This window comes from Ramularia collo-cygni (genome assembly GCF_900074925.1).
Source record: "Ramularia collo-cygni strain URUG2 genome assembly, contig: RCC_scaffold02, whole genome shotgun sequence".
NCBI lineage: Eukaryota > Fungi > Ascomycota > Dothideomycetes > Mycosphaerellales > Mycosphaerellaceae > Ramularia > Ramularia collo-cygni.
In genome coordinates, this window is record NW_019716256.1 from 1,726,903 (window position 1) to 1,742,029 (window position 15,127).

The 15,127-nt window shown below is 52.4% G+C and overlaps 6 protein-coding genes; 1 reads left to right on the plus strand and 5 right to left on the minus strand.

The window, feature by feature from the left end:
• Positions 1-222: 222 nt before the first annotated feature.
• On the minus strand, positions 223-1,397 carry RCC_02214 (uncharacterized protein; the record flags this gene model as incomplete). XM_023767496.1 has 6 exons in its annotated part: positions 223-511; positions 568-851; positions 902-943; positions 994-1,088; positions 1,144-1,205; positions 1,288-1,397. 6 exons carry the CDS (start codon positions 1,395-1,397, stop codon positions 223-225), a joined length of 882 nt encoding a protein of 293 aa, XP_023623264.1.
• A 2,291-nt stretch (positions 1,398-3,688) lies between these two features.
• On the plus strand, positions 3,689-4,156 carry RCC_02215 (uncharacterized protein; the record flags this gene model as incomplete). XM_023767497.1 has 3 exons in its annotated part: positions 3,689-3,883; positions 3,964-3,993; positions 4,070-4,156. 3 exons carry the CDS (start codon positions 3,689-3,691, stop codon positions 4,154-4,156), a joined length of 312 nt encoding a protein of 103 aa, XP_023623265.1.
• A 532-nt stretch (positions 4,157-4,688) lies between these two features.
• RCC_02216 (related to Protein SIP5) lies at positions 4,689-7,367 on the minus strand (the record flags this gene model as incomplete). XM_023767498.1 has 2 exons in its annotated part: positions 4,689-5,830; positions 5,888-7,367. 2 exons carry the CDS (start codon positions 7,365-7,367, stop codon positions 4,689-4,691), a joined length of 2,622 nt encoding a protein of 873 aa, XP_023623266.1.
• Positions 7,368-8,260: 893 nt separating this feature from the next.
• Positions 8,261-9,544, minus strand: RCC_02217 (related to L-galactose dehydrogenase (L-GalDH); the record flags this gene model as incomplete). Its single annotated transcript, XM_023767499.1, has 1 exon — positions 8,261-9,544. The coding sequence occupies one exon, from the start codon at positions 9,542-9,544 to the stop codon at positions 8,261-8,263; it is 1,284 nt and encodes a 427-aa protein (XP_023623267.1).
• An 813-nt stretch (positions 9,545-10,357) lies between these two features.
• Positions 10,358-11,914, minus strand: RCC_02218 (related to fusarubin cluster-monooxygenase; the record flags this gene model as incomplete). XM_023767500.1 has 3 exons in its annotated part: positions 10,358-11,072; positions 11,129-11,693; positions 11,764-11,914. 3 exons carry the CDS (start codon positions 11,912-11,914, stop codon positions 10,358-10,360), a joined length of 1,431 nt encoding a protein of 476 aa, XP_023623268.1.
• Positions 11,915-12,335: 421 nt separating this feature from the next.
• On the minus strand, positions 12,336-14,450 carry RCC_02219 (uncharacterized protein; the record flags this gene model as incomplete). Its single annotated transcript, XM_023767501.1, has 1 exon — positions 12,336-14,450. One exon carries the CDS (start codon positions 14,448-14,450, stop codon positions 12,336-12,338), a length of 2,115 nt encoding a protein of 704 aa, XP_023623269.1.
• Between the last annotated feature and the right edge of the window lie 677 nt (positions 14,451-15,127).

Genomic DNA, 15,127 nt, shown 5'->3' on the forward strand with positions numbered 1-15,127 from the left:
CTCGGCTGCAGTCTTGCTACCCAATGCTGCAGCAATAGCTCTGGAATTTGAACCGAATCGATTGTTGAAGACTTTGAACAGCAGCTTTTCGACATCGCTCCATGCACCCAATGGCCGATTTAATGGCGTTGTCGGTCTCTGAGTTGATAGCTGAACCGGCGGAAAAGGCGGGCTGACAAAATTTGGGAGCGTTTGTACACGCCGCGGTCGCCGCACCGGTGTTTACCGGCCTCCAATTGGAGTGCTTTCGGCCTCCGGGGCATCTGCAGCTGATCCATCAACACTCCGTTGCTGAGCTCCATCCACGCCCTGTTGCTGAGTTCCATCTATGCTCTGTTGCTGGAATCCACCAACGGTAGGCTGCTGAGCTGGTGGATTCGCTTCTAACCCTTCCTCCTTCTCTGACATCCCACCCTCAGCCTTTTCGGCGGCATCTCTCGCGCGTGCATGTTTGGACTTTGGCCCGGGGCCCTTCTCGATATGATCGATGCTCAGGAATAACAGAATGCAGCTGTTACTTGTGTCAGAGAGACTGACTGTGAGGTTCACGCGAAAGTAGGCACTCWCCTTGGGACCACGCTAACAAATCCCAGCCAGGCGAAAACAGCGGCTGCAACAATGCGAGGGTTGTGTCTGTAGCACAATGGGGTACCGCCATCCACGGTGTATTGTGACAGCAAGGATTGGCCGTACTCGTAGGATGCTCCGCGGAAATAACCACAGTTCCTTGCCGTTATCACGGTAAACCACAAAGCGTTGGCCAGGGAGAAGATGCACGACAACACGCCGCATGTCTTCCATGCGATCATGACGCTTTTTGACTCGTGTCGCTCGGGCCAGAAAAGATCAAACTGCGTAGCCATCAGATTTCTTCCTTGCGGAAATACACGGAGGAACATACAAAGAATGCTGCTCCAAAGATGTTGGCGACGAAGATGCCGGCCTGGAAAAGGGTTAGAAGGGATTGTGTACGGAGCGAGGCAAGCAACGCACAAAAATGTTGAAGGATGCGGTCCCGATATAGTCATTGTTGTACAMGTAAACACTTGAGTCGAGCTGCTTGACCATTTGTTGCGAAAAACGATAATCTGAAGGCCATGAGGATCAGTCAAGTCGGTTGTCGACGTTCGCAGTGCCTCTCACCACCAAGAGCCGCAGTCGCAAGACTCTCCGACACGACGCAGAAGATCAGGGCGCATTGGTATCTTTTGGAATTCTTAGCATTTCGTGGTCTTTTTCACGAGCCTCGTGATGAGCTTGTTGAAGCTTGCAATTCTCCGTACGTACACGATGAACTTGGTCCGTCGAAGATGATAGTCGGTGTTCCACATGTAACTGCTCTTGAATTTGCTCCATTGAACCTCCCCAAGATTCAGGCCCCAGATGACCGGCGCCATGGTGGCGGGGTTTCTTCTCCGTAATCGGGGTCTGGAGGAAGATAGCGTGTGCTGTTGATAGAGCTCGAAGACACTCGAGTAAGTATTTTTATCTTGATGATTCTAGATACCAAAGAGGAATTATGCCAGAAGGGCAGATGCAATGATATGTAGTAACGAGAGAAAGAGCCACACGCAGATCGACGATAAGATACAGTACTTCCCCATACTCACCTATAAGTTCGCAGGAATGACGAGGCATGCCTGCCGTAAACGAGAGGCAGCCGAAACATTGGAGTATTGAGTCGCTGCTTCCCGTTCCAGTCGCGTCGACTTCACGCTCACGCACGACCGAGCACCATCAAACCTCCGACTTGTCAACAGTCTAGACTTCGAGTATCCTGTTGCTTGCTAGTCCAAGTACCATGATGAGCAACACGGCAGCCGGCAGGTCCGTCGCCCCGGAGAAGAAGAAGACGGAGACAAGATCGAGTGATGGAGAGTGTGATGTGCAAAAGATCGCCCTCAATTTTGCGGCGTGAACGATGTCATCTTCCGGCGACAAGCCGGGCCGATCATCCGTCACCCGTGGCATTCCAACTCCAGAAATGCCTTTTAATACCTCCTAGATATGTACCACATACAAGGACGMTGATATTCTAATGGGAGTGAAAAGAGCATAAGGGTGACCTCCAATTGGTTGCCATTCTGCGGGCGGCACACACAGTGATCTACAAAACTTAAGTCCAGCCCAACATTTGTTTCACGTGGCCCGGTCAGCGCTGTCCTCCTCGAATCGCTGCATCTTCCATCGGGATCTCATCAACCCGGCCTGGCCAGCAAAGAGAACGACTGCAGATGTTCACACACAGCCCTGTCCGCCCGTACCCTACGTCTTCTGCTTGCATGGGTCAGGCGATAGGCTGGATTTAATGCCACTGTGTCGAGCTCCGTCGGTTACCTCTCCCTTCGCCGCTTGGGAGCAGGGCCAGACCTTCCATTTTCTGCGCAAGACCAGATGAACATCTGAGCCAATCTGAGCGTCTTGAAAAATTGCCAATGTGGAGAAGGGTGCAATCACCAAAGGATCAGTCACCCTCAGGCCTCGCACTAGTCATGAGTTCGACACACCGCTCCTGCATAATGTTCTCGCGTTTCTCTGGATCTCGCCGTGCTCTGTCCTGCTCGAGCCACCACTCCAAGCCGTCGCCAGGCAGGTCCGACTTCCAACACGGCATGTGAGGCTCAGAGATGGTCAATCCTCGAAAGTCCACGCACATGGTCGATTGCAGCGCAGCCTGTATAGCACACTCTCGAGTGCTGCGAATATTTCCCCTTGATTCGCAACGTTGCCGAGCGAGCTGTTTCCGTGTGTGGGTATGAAGTTCTCTCTTGTAAGTCTTGATGATGCTGGCCTCCATCTGGCATCTCGAATGCAGTTCAAGCAGGTGGCGGTACCTACTCAGCTTGGTTGAGTTGTCGCCGTCTATGGGGTCTGGTTGTGAGGCTCTCTTTTCAATCGCCCTGGCGGAATTAACTTGATCGGGTTCTAGGAAGTCGAATACATAGCGTTGACGCCATGACATTTGTCGCGACGATGGGGAGAGTCGAAAGGCGCTGTCACGGGCTTCGGCGTGGGCGCTGAAGGTAGACATAGCACAAGAAACCTGCTGGGGTGTGGTTTTGCCACGGAATCGTTCTTCCTGCTAGATCTGTCTTTCGTTTGAGAAACGACTTTGCCAGTGGGGAGGCCTCCTGCTCAATCCACTACCGCAGCGTCGAAAATCTACCCGCAGTTTACTATCAGCAGGACCTTCTGGTGTTCAGGATCGGGGATTTTGGCTCCAGTTCAAGAACTCAGTGGCAGCGTGAGGAACTATACAAAGCGATTTATGCCATGCATCCCCAATACCCCAGACTGCTAAGCATGGACCACAAGATGGGCAACAAAGGGAACGACACATTCCTCGTTGAGACATTTGCGTCAGAGCTTTCCCCTTACATTCCAGATGTCCGCATCCAGCCCGCCCAATTCACCTCACGAAAGATTGACTCCTCGTCGCATGCGTCAAATCTTTCACTCTACACCACATGCTGGCGTGAGCATAGCTTCGACATGTAAGGCTATAGCAATCCTCAACCTCAAGCTGCTTTCAGAATGAAGAATAGCGATGGAATGCATCGCACGAAAGCGACTGAAACCCAGTCCATCTCATGAGAAGTAGCCACAGTACCGCAAATCGTCTCCGTTCACCTTCACCACAAGTCCCATCACTCTCCTAACCACCACATACAATCCCTCCCGCTCAAAGATGCAGTTCACCAGATCTCTTCCACTCGTAACCTCCTTCCTAGTCCTCGTCACAGCCCAATACGAAACCCCCGAAGACATTCCCATTTGCGCCTACAGTCCCATCCAAAATATCATCAACGCCGCAGGTTGCCAAGTCACCGAAACATCCTGTTTCTGCGCAAAACCAAACATCATTCCCGATTTCGCCGAAGCGGTAGTGGAAGCCTGTGACGGGACGGTGAATTCCGCCGAAGTCTCCAGTTTTGCAAGTTCGTTTTGTGTTATCACCAGTAGTGCTACGTCTGCTGCCACGACAAGTTTGGTGTAAGTAAGACTCCTATCTGAAAGAAAGAGAAAAAATCATCCAAGCAGTACCCATCTAACGCAAATGACATTAAAGTCGCGGTCCAACTCCCACCCCCGCGGGATTCACAGATCCATTCAGCAATTCCAACACCCTCCCAACAACCATCTCAAGAACGTCTAGCGCCATTTCGCCTTCAGGTGTTGCATCGACAACTTCAAGAAGTAGTAGTCCTGGATTAACAGCTACGAGTTCTACCCCTGCAGCAACTGCAACACCTTCAGATCAGTCGACGGGAAGTCCGAATCTGGGAGTGAGTGCGTTGGCGCTGGCTATTGCTATTGGGGGTTTGACGTGGGTTTTTGGGGAGCTTTGAAAACGACGGGAAATTTCTTTCATCCAAGGAACGAAATGTCTATAAAGTAGTACAGAACTTGGAGGACGATCACTGATACTGATCACTTCTTCTGGGATGTCATTTAAGCAAATATGACCGCCATGAAGCGCAATGAGGCACTATAGAGAGCCGGGCTGACGTGGAAACTTGGAGCACTGAAATCAACAGCTCAACTTCCGYAAATAATTGACCATCCTTCTCAAACGCTAATATCAGCACTCGCTCATTCGCTATGAAAGGCAAAGCAAGCACAAAAATTGCTCATCTCATCGCATTCAACTATGAATTCCACGCTTGCCCCACGATACCCTGCTTTCGTCATGTATCAATCTGTGATTGACCCAAGATACTCATATTCCCAATTTCCTTAGAGTCTGGAATATGTACCGACTCGCTCCTCGGTGCTGGGGTAATCATATCCTCATCCCCAATCGTGCCGAGTCCCGTCAAAGGAGGGTGCTCAGCATACATTGGAGGAGCTGAAGTGCTGGATTCGCCGGTATCCCCTCGGGATCGGCTCCCATCAATTGCGGTTATGTAGTGCTGTGAAACGACYGGACTGGGCTCCTTTAGCTGCATGTCCAGCTCGGGCGGAGGGATGGCAGTCTCGATTCGCTCAATGTGCTCCCCATTCCGGCTTTTGTCGTGGTCGACCATGGCTGCCAATGAGCCAAAGTTGAACATGCTCTCAGCACCATTGCCACCGTTTGTGTCATGTGGCGCGGCATCCATGCTACCGCCACGATTCGGTGTTGCATTCGACTCCGCGCCTGCCGTCGAACCCATCGAAGACGAGGCTGCCGATGATACCTGTGACACACTCGACAAGTTGGATAGTTGTCGTGCAAGTGTTGAAGGCGGATTAGGGCCAATCGCCGAGTCCGAGATGATCGTTGACGTGGGCGGGAGATTCGCGCGTGACGTTTCTAGATGCCTTTGTGAGTCCTCATTTCTAGAAGAGGCCGTCGCCGGCGATGACAGTGGGGAGGCTGACTTGTTCTCACTCGGGCCCCTGYTGAGCGTTGAAGTTGGCTCAGTGAGGGGGTTGAAGCCAGCAAAGTCTTGCGCCGGCTGTTTACCCTTGCCTTGGGTGCGGTCTTCTTCCTCGCGTATGGACGGTTGCGCGCCGAGGTTGCTGGTAGAGCGCGCCATACTTGTGCTTGCCCATGTACTGCTGCTGCTGTCGTTTGTCGGGGCATGATGAAGAGATGCACTACCGCCACGCTTCCGCTCAAGTTTCTCCGCCTTCTTTTCTTCCTTCTTGTCAGACTTGGCCTTTTTCTTTGCTTCTTTCTGCGCCTCCTTCTCCTCCCTTCGTTTGCGTTCTTCTTCCGCTTCGAGGGACAATCGGATCGCCTCCATCATCATCAAATCTTCGAGATCCTCGACACGATTCCTGCGTGAACTACTGCGTCCACCAGCAAGATCATTGCCGTTGACTTCGCCGGCGTTGCCATCACCTTGTTGTTGTGTGTTAGTGATTCGAACAAAGTCTTCATAGCTGATGGCAATCCTACCTTCTCTCGGTGTCGAGACGCCACTAGCGCCAGGACTGTCAAACATCAAAGTTCTCCGCCGTCGGCCGATTATACCACTGCGCGTTTGTCGATCGCCCTGATTCCCAAGCACATATGCGGCGTTGTGGAGAGCAGTGGCGGCCGCGGATCTGCGAAGCGCATTGGCTCTTGCGTCCGCCAACTTCTTTGCCCAGTCTGGGCGCACGCGATCTGTTGTGACAACATTCGAAGCGTTGGCAGACACCGAAGTTGCTCGCCGACGTCCTCCTGCGGGAACACCAGATGTGAGAGAGGATGAGGAAGACATTGCAGAAGTTGGGTTTTGTAGCGCATTGGATTGTTGATGTGCATATGCGAGGCCTCTCCGAAAGTGTGGCGGGTCATATGTCACGCCGAACTCGGGCGTGACACAGAATGGACAGGAGGCGATCTCAGAGACCAGCAATTCAGCTTCTTCTTCTGGTGGACGCTCCTGGCCAGGCTGCTCATGCTCTGGCGCATGTGGATCAGGGCGCTTAATCTGTACAAAGCACTCGGAGCAGATGTATTGATCGCAGCACCTCGTTTTGTTCAAATAAGGAGGATAGTAGAGAAAGCAGATGGGACACTCGACGGGATCCTTGTAGAGGTAGACTTCCAACTGCTGACCGTTGACGCGATTGTCGTTGGGCAGACGGATCTCCTGGGGTGGGGCGTCCGCCGACTGGCTCTTACCACTGGCAAATGAGGCAAGAGTCTTTGCACGACCCCGGAAGAGGTTTGATGCGGAGGGAGTCGAGGGTGGCGACAAACCGGGGGTGTTTGAAAAGGCCGGATGGGATGCAGATAGGGACGCCGACCGATCTGACTGGTATGACTGTGAGCGAGAGGTGATGGGTACAGTCAGAGTGTTGATGTTTGTTTCCATCGTGGGAGGGTCTGCGGAAGCCTGGGAGATGGTGCGCGCCATTTCCGGAGGCACCTCATCTGGCGCTGGTATAGGTAGACCTCGAGCTGCGGCAAACAGCTGTGCTTCTGTCCACGAATCGCTGTGATCATCCAATCCCTTCCAAAACGGCGCCAGTCGCCTCTCAATCATGAGCTGCCGCACAATTGCCTTGTTGAAATCCTCGGGGCCGGTATATGTGCCGACGGTGACGAGATAGCCTCCATCGACGTGTTCCTCTGCCATGCTCCGCTCCCGCTCCTTGAGACGTGCCAGACGGTCCCTCTCCGCTCTCCTCGCCTCGCGCTCCTGCTTCGTTTCCCGCGGCCGCTCCGGCGCAGTGGTCTCTGCATCTCGCTCTCGATCACCGCGGCCAAGGTGTAGGAAGGAGATGTCATGCCGACTTCCTCGTGCACTTGCGTTCCTCACGGCATAGATGCTGGCGGCGAGTCGATCGGCCGATGTTTGCTGCTGTTGTGCGGATGACTGGCGTGTTGGGGTCTGGTGGTTGGCGTTGGCCTGTCGGCGCTCATCCTTGGAAGAGCTGTTCCCCATGTTGTAATAGAATTTGGACTATCCAGGCGGGGGATCAAGCGTGGGACCTAGTCGAGGGTGGGGCGCTGGGAAGACGAGGGGTGGACGGCGGCCAATGTTTGTGGTAGCATTGATGAGGGTTGCCAAAGCTACAGCAATCAAGTGAGCAATGGCAGGTCGAGGTGGTGGATGACCTCTTTCTTCCTCGCCAATGTGCCGTGATGCAACCAATCCAATACTTTCCAGGACGGCGGGAGAGGCAGGGCGGGCGTTTGAAGATGCAAGCAAGCAATGAAGCAGCTTCTAAACTTGGAATCCTCCCGTTTCAACAGGTCTCAGCACGATGCTGGATCGGGATGGAGCGCGCGATGGCCGGCCGTCTCGCAGCTGCAGCACAGAAATCCGGTTGCGAGTAACTTAGTGAGCTCCAGAGAGGAGCACCAGACCGAATGCTCAACGCCTCTGAGATGTGTACCTCCGAGGCAGTACAGCAATATTGATTGATTCACGGGTGGGAAAGATTGGTACAGGCGGAAACGGTACCTGAGATGGATGGCATGTCATGTGGGAGAGCGAGTCGAGGTGGAGATGATGAACAAGMACTCGGATGCCGTTGCGGCGGGCGGGCGTCATTTCTTGGTGGATCAGAGGCATGGTCTTGCTCTTCCCGACGACAAGCCGACAGCACATGAAACAACTTTTTCCTGCAACGCAACGAGTCTGCATGTGCCATGACGACGTCCACCTCCACTGTCGTGACATTATCTCTATCCAGGACATCGTTATCGATATCAATCGCCCTCGCGTGACTGTTGCTAATCATTCGCTACATAAAAAACATGGTTCTTATCTCCAACACCATCATCCGCACTACCCCATACATCCTCCACGTGAGCGCATGATCTCTCCCTCTGCTATCGTAGCGGCAAAGTCGCGTCTGCGCAATAGCCACTGTCTTCGGGCTGGGGAGATGCCGCTGGTGTAAACAACAGCGTCTCGTCTGCTTGCAGCAATTCCTGCTTTGCCCGCTTCGACTTCACCACGAAGCCCTTGGGAGGTGAGTCCCACGTGTAGTCGAGGAATTCATCCAGATGTTCTTGGATGCCATCGGCGAGAATCTGCACGGCTCTCTGTCGATTCAAACTCCACTCGTGGTCGCGCTTCCACCGCCCAGCTCGGTCCGCAGTCTCCTGTCCATTCTCCAACCCATCAAGGATACTCCTCCACACCTGCATCGTCTTTTCCAACTCGCTGGCTTTGCTGACACCCATCACACTGACTCCCAGTCTGTTACCACCAACTTGGAGGTTGGACTCTCGCTGCCAGGGAACCCCGGAAGCAGGATCGCCGCGGGATCCCACCTCTGCACCGAGTTTCAACCAGCTTTCCAATGCATATCGGATGGCGACAACTTCCAGCTTCTCGTCATGACGGTCGCAGAAATCACTCGCCCGCTTAACAGCCGCACGCATCTCATTGCTGGAAGGATGCCAATTGCCCATGGCTCCAATGGGAACGCCCTCCCTTCGAAGGAGACCCATGGAGAGCGGCGACGCATTGGGTACAACATCCACACCCGCCTCCTTCAACTGCTTGATGCCGGTCGAAGCGAGCAGCTGGTTCTGCAGCGTAAAGTTCGAGTACGACATGACAGCATCAAGAGGCTCGCCCGTCTCGCGCAGTACTCGGTGTGCAATCGAACACAACACAGGTAGAGGGTATCCAGAAATCCCCACATACTTGATAGTTCCCTCCTCATCGCGTATTCTTCGTAGCTCGCGAATAGCCTCCATCGCTTCTTCCTCCGTGACAAACTCCACATCATGACAATACACCAGATCCAAATAAGGTGTCCTCAGCCTCTCCAAACTGCGCTGGATGCTTTGGTATACCCATTCTCTTGAATAGTCAAACTCGTCAGACGCAACACGTCCGCATTTCGTAATGAGGAAGAAGTCCCGACGGGGCACGTTCTCACGCACAAAGTCCGTGTCGAGCGCTGCACCAAGAATCTCCTCCGAAGGACCATAGTATGGTGATGTATCGAAAGCACGAACACCGAATTCCAACGCTTTCTTTACGAGGCCCGTCGTGTCCATTCCGTAGGGATCGTCATTGTACTGGTAATTGAATGTCGCCGTTCCGAAAATCAGCGGCGGGAGGATGTTCGATAGAGGGACCTTGTCGACCTTGGCCATGGCCATTACACTGAAAACTTTTGCGCGAAGAGCGCCTGCGCTCGTTGCAAGGATACGATTATTGGTCGTTGTAGTTGAGGAGTACGGTGTTCGGTTCCGGCTCGTCGCTTGGGGGTGGGAAAATGTATACAATGGATGTTCCACGGATGGAGAAGGGGAGGGAACAAAGGTCAACACATCGCTTCGGTATACGGTCTGTCGGATTATCAAGCCGGCGCGAGCGAGCTGAGATTTAATCTTCAAATCATCATAGAAAACGCGGCACGCATTCCACTATCAGATCAATTTCTCAGGATAAGGCCCGACGATTTGCGTTCGATTGAGCTAAAAAATGAGCTAGCAGATGACGAGATGTTCCAGAATGCCGTCGGCTGGGAGCGTGATTGGGTGAGAAGCGGAGACCCCCGAATCCAGTTGCCGGATTTTGACGACTTTCGGTTGAGGACCTGCATCCAACCCGGCCTCTCCATGACCACCTTTTGCGCTCGAAGCCGCTTCCAGGGTGGTGTACCTGTCTCCGCAGCACGTGGGCTCGCAATGACGGCTTTTGGTCGGCCAGATGGGGACCAATAATCTACGTGTTACGTGCGTATGCACCGTGCCTTGGGATGCGTCTGTGGGATCTCGTCCAGTTTCAACGAATGAAGTAACTTATCAGACGCGGAAGCGCTTTCCATGCATTGGGTGCTGCATCGACAAGAGTAGGTGAAGGAGAGAGATTCCTGTCTTTACAATCAGTCCTTAATCACCACACCGGCGATTTGCTTACTATCTACCAATCCATACATCTCCAATGGCAGGCAATCCACCCCATCAACTCCAATCGCCATCTAGAATCGTCGGCTCGCCCTTCTCCAGCCCCTGAATCAGTCCGTCGATAGTCCATGGAATGTACTCCACACCTTTGGTAGGCCGATTAGTATTCAGAAATGGTCTCGTCCGGTCCTCCAAGTGCAGTCTCGCCTCCTCAAATCTCTCCTCGGCATAAGCTTCAGCATCATGCTCCCAAAGCCAACTGCCAGGGACAGGAGGTTCTTTCAAATTCTTCGCTCCACTCTCGATTCTGGTGTGAGATCTTGCAACTCCCATGGCTTGCAGGAAGGAGACTCTCTCAAACCGCAGGAGGTTGTGCACGCGAGTTGCGTCCGGGATGTTCTTCGCCGCCGCTATACAAGCGGCGAGACTGACGGCGTCTTCAATGGCCTGAGTAGCTCCATTCCCAGAACTGGGCAGAAATGTATGAGCTGCATCTCCCAGCTGCACGACGAAGCCCCTTGGTGAGACCCAATTGTGCTGAGGGTCTCTCCACATCAACTTCCAATCGATGAGTTCGCCTCCCGGAGTTTCTTTGATCACCCGATCTGCCACTTCCGCCCAGCCAGGGACATGGGATGTGAATTTGAGCACTTCCTCCACATCGATTTTATTACTCCAGGATTCTACCGCGGTGCCATCGAGGTCTGGACGTGTGACAGACCACATCATAGACTCATGGTTTCTCCAGAATGTAGCAAAGACACGTCCCTCTCTGTTGAAGGAAAAGTCAGCTGAAAAACTCACCGCCATCATAATGCCAAAACATACCCAGTCCACAACTCAAAAGTCGTCCGATCACCCTCCCTAAGCTTGAACCTCTCAGCAACAACCGGATCCCTCACAGCCAACTCAACCGGATACGCCGCTCGAAAAATAGCAAGCCCACTACTCTTCGCAGGCACAGGTTCCCCAGCAACAAGTCTCCAAGACTGCCCATGCCACCCCTCAGCGGCAACCACGACATTCGCCTCACACCTCTCCCCATCCTTGAGCACAATTCCCCCAACCGCAGAATCCTCATCCTCGAAATAATCCACAACCTCCCTTCCAAACTCAATCGGAATCCCACATTTCCGCACCTGCTCCAGAAGCAAAGCATGGAATTTCGGCCGCGAATGCATCGCCGCGCTCCAAGTCGTAATCCTCTTCGCTTTCTCCGGGTCCTTGACTGCCAAATTCACCCTGGCCATCTCTCCGGGTCTCAATCGCCGTTCCCCCGCAAGTGTACAGCCCGCAAACAGAGGCGAATACGCGATTTCATCATGTCGCTTCTTCATCTCTGGCCAATGGTCCAGAAATTTCAACGCAGATTGTCCGATATTAATCACATCGCCTGTGCATCTCGCACCCACCCATTAGCTCTCCCCTTCTTCATAAAACGGGAATTAAKAGAGATGTGGTACCAGCAGTGCTGCTAACAGCAGTCTTCTCAAAGACTCGCACATTGCACCCTTTACGCCATAATTCCAACGCTGCGACGAGTCCTCCAATTCCTGCACCGGAAATCAGGGCCGAGATACCAGTTGGCGAGCTGCGAAGGACGGGTGTTGACATTTGCGCAACCGGAAATAATTTTCAACGAATTCTTTCTCGATTGGGAAAGATGGATTGTGCTAATACCTTTGTTATTATGTGCGCGACTCTAGATATATTTGTACATACAATGTACCTGTCATCGATTGGGTTCATTGATCTATCTTCGGGTCAACACCCCGGTCTCTTCACCAGGCCAAGTCTACAGGGGATGGAGCGTTTATATACTCCGGAGCGTCATAACCGCCGGTCTACAGTGAAGATCCTCACGAATCCGCTCTCACTCCGTACTGCACCCTCTGTAGGAATCACTCTCAATCAGGCTGTCGACGTTTCTAGCCTTCTCAGGCGTATGATCGTGGCTTCAACAATGTAAACGCGTTGATTATCTCGCATAACAACAGCTCAAACACTAAACGAAGACTCACACTTACACTCTTAATCATACACCCCTCGACCTCTCCTGCTCGTATGGCACTCCCAACGATGCGAGCTGGTCCATGGCCTTCTTATCTAATTTCACATACTCCCAATTCGCGGGGAGCCTGCTTTTCCCACCATACGCCTTCAACAGCGTGAGCTTCATGTTTCTCGCCTTGAATCTCATGTCCTCTGCACTCCTCCTAGCGAGCTGCTCATCCTCAGACTCTCTGTCAATAACCTTGAGTGCAGCATACGAGACGCCATCAGATCCATGCTGTTCGACAAGCGAAATCAGAGCGTTCTCTTCCGCATCCGTCCATGGCTGACGCACTCTACTKGGTTTGTTTTGCGATGCCGCGATGCGATTGCATTTCGCTTGGTTTTTGGCGCGGCTGTATAAGCTGTCTGGATCCAAATTTTCATCGTCCTCATCAAGTGGCTGTTGCGTGWGAGGAATTGAGGAGCCCGGATTGAGTCGCTGTCTCTTCGAAGGGCTGGGCATGGGACGGTCTTCTTGCATGTCAGCACCGGTAGTTGGATCCATCCTCGGTTGGGAGAATGCAACTTCCCGGCGTCGCTGATCAGCTCCAGAGTTATCGCGTGTATCAGTCTGGAAACCTTCGTCTTGCGTGGGCTCAAACCCATCGTCCATGTCTGCATGGGAACGTTTGCCACGCATGGATTGCTGGCTCGGCTGACTATCATCATCAATCGCGCTGATACGTACGGCACCTGGCTGTGGATCAGTCCATCTGGGCTTTTGCCTCTGCGAGTTTTGTCGTAATTGCTGAGCTTGCTGTCGTTGCATAATTTGGAAGCCGGACATGTTGTGTGTTCCCGGAAGGTCGGCATTTTCGTCCTGAGAGAAGTGCTGATTATCTGCAAAGTCGTGGGCGCCGGCGTCACCAGTCGACGAAGCAACCATTTGAGCCACTGGGGCTGCTGCTTGCTGCGATGCCATTGAAAGCCGCTTTTTGAGCAAAGACATGCCGCCGCCCAGGCTTTTACGAGGCGTGGAGCCCGGTTCGGTAAATCGTTGCTTTCCTTGCTCGTATATCTCGCTGTTCGTTCGGCGTGCTGCCTCTGCGGTAAGACTCTTCAAGATCTGCGAGACGCCTCCTACGTTGCCAATGGCGCGGTTGAGGTATTCCGAACGAGAGACGTAGTATCGGACAGCCTGTTCTTTCAGCATGTCCCATTGATATTCACCCTTCAATTGTCCATTAGCGGCAGTGGCGTCGAGGTCTTCCGTTAAAAAGGGTGCTTTCAGCTTGGCCACCTGGTCTTCCACCATGCTGTAGACAAGTTCACGTTCGTGCTCATCTTCAATGGCCTCCAATCCGAGAGCTTCCGCGTGCCTAAACTCTTCATTCTCGTCATAGAATACACTGTCAATCTCAGACTCTAGAGACGTCTCATCTCCACTCTCAATGCAGGCTTGTAGACGAGCGATGGCGAGTTGCGCAGAGAATTGCAAATAGAGCTCCGTGGCCTCGGGTGAGAATTGACTGCCTGCAATTGCCGAGGGAAATGCCACGTCAAGTCTTTCCAAAGCATCCATTGACGACTTGGTCCAGTCACTCGGATCGCAGACTATCAACAAGCTGTTCAGCATCTGCGCCAGGTTGATTTTGAAGATGATGTTGTCGGGACGCCATGGTGCAGGCGTTTCCATCCCAGATGCGTCGCCCAACAAGGCTCGTAAGACAATTCTTGGCTGGATGTACTCTTGGCTACCAAAGTTGGGCTTGTGAGTATTGATGGTGGCAATGCGATTCTTGTACTGTTTGTGGTGTCGAGAGCCTGGCGTTCGGATTTCCTTCCATGTCTCAGGTTTGGTGTTGATGCCAGCAGGTACCAGAAATTGAGCCAACTTCTCGGACGCGGCAGTCAAATCAGGAAGTACATCAATCATGATCTCTTGGTCCAGTTGCTCGGCTTCTTCTTGGGAGAATGAGGTCTTGGTAGTTGTTCCTGATATTGCGGATCCACGTGAAGCTGGACGCGGATAATGCTGGATCTCCTCGTCTGCCGTTGTGTGTCGCGCGGGTTCAGCGTCCGCGCCACTCGCTTCGACCGTACGGCTACGCGTCTGTCGCGCAGCCGGCGCGTTACCCCCATGAAGCTTTGCCATGGAGAAATTGCGAATTTTCTAGATGATAAATGATGGATGTTGGAAGAGAGGGTTAGGGTTGGGGTGTAGAGGAGGAGGCAATGTGAGCGGAAGTCGCGACGGTCTCCGCACGTGATAATACCGCTAGGCCTCATCTAGTCAGCTTGAGAACCGGGATCTTAAGACGATGCATTATGACTAGGGGTGTTATCTAATGGTATTAATAGCGTTAATAGCGTTAATAGCATTATTAATAGCATTAAAAGCTATTAATTAAACGTCCGTACCCTAATAGTATACTATTACGCTAGCCGTATTAATGTAAGAGCTAAGTAAGTGTCGAAAGGGCCTACTACGGCTTAAAGGATCTAGAACTAAAGGAGTCCTCTAGCCTCTAATTAGCCGGCTATAAAACGACGAATAGGTGCTTATTCGAGTAACTAGCATCCGTACGAGTCGTTTCCGTAAGTAAGAGATATATATAGGCGTTCTAAGAGCTATTACTACTAGCTATATCTACCGCTACTATTCCCTTACTATCTACTAGCCCCTTACTATCTACTATATCCGTTATATCTATCTATCTTACTATATAATCTCTTACTAAGTAGCGACTATAGTAACGACTCTTATAACTAGCCTAGAGGGAACATCTAGCTCTTAAAATAGTTATTATAGAACTACTACTAGCCGGCTAT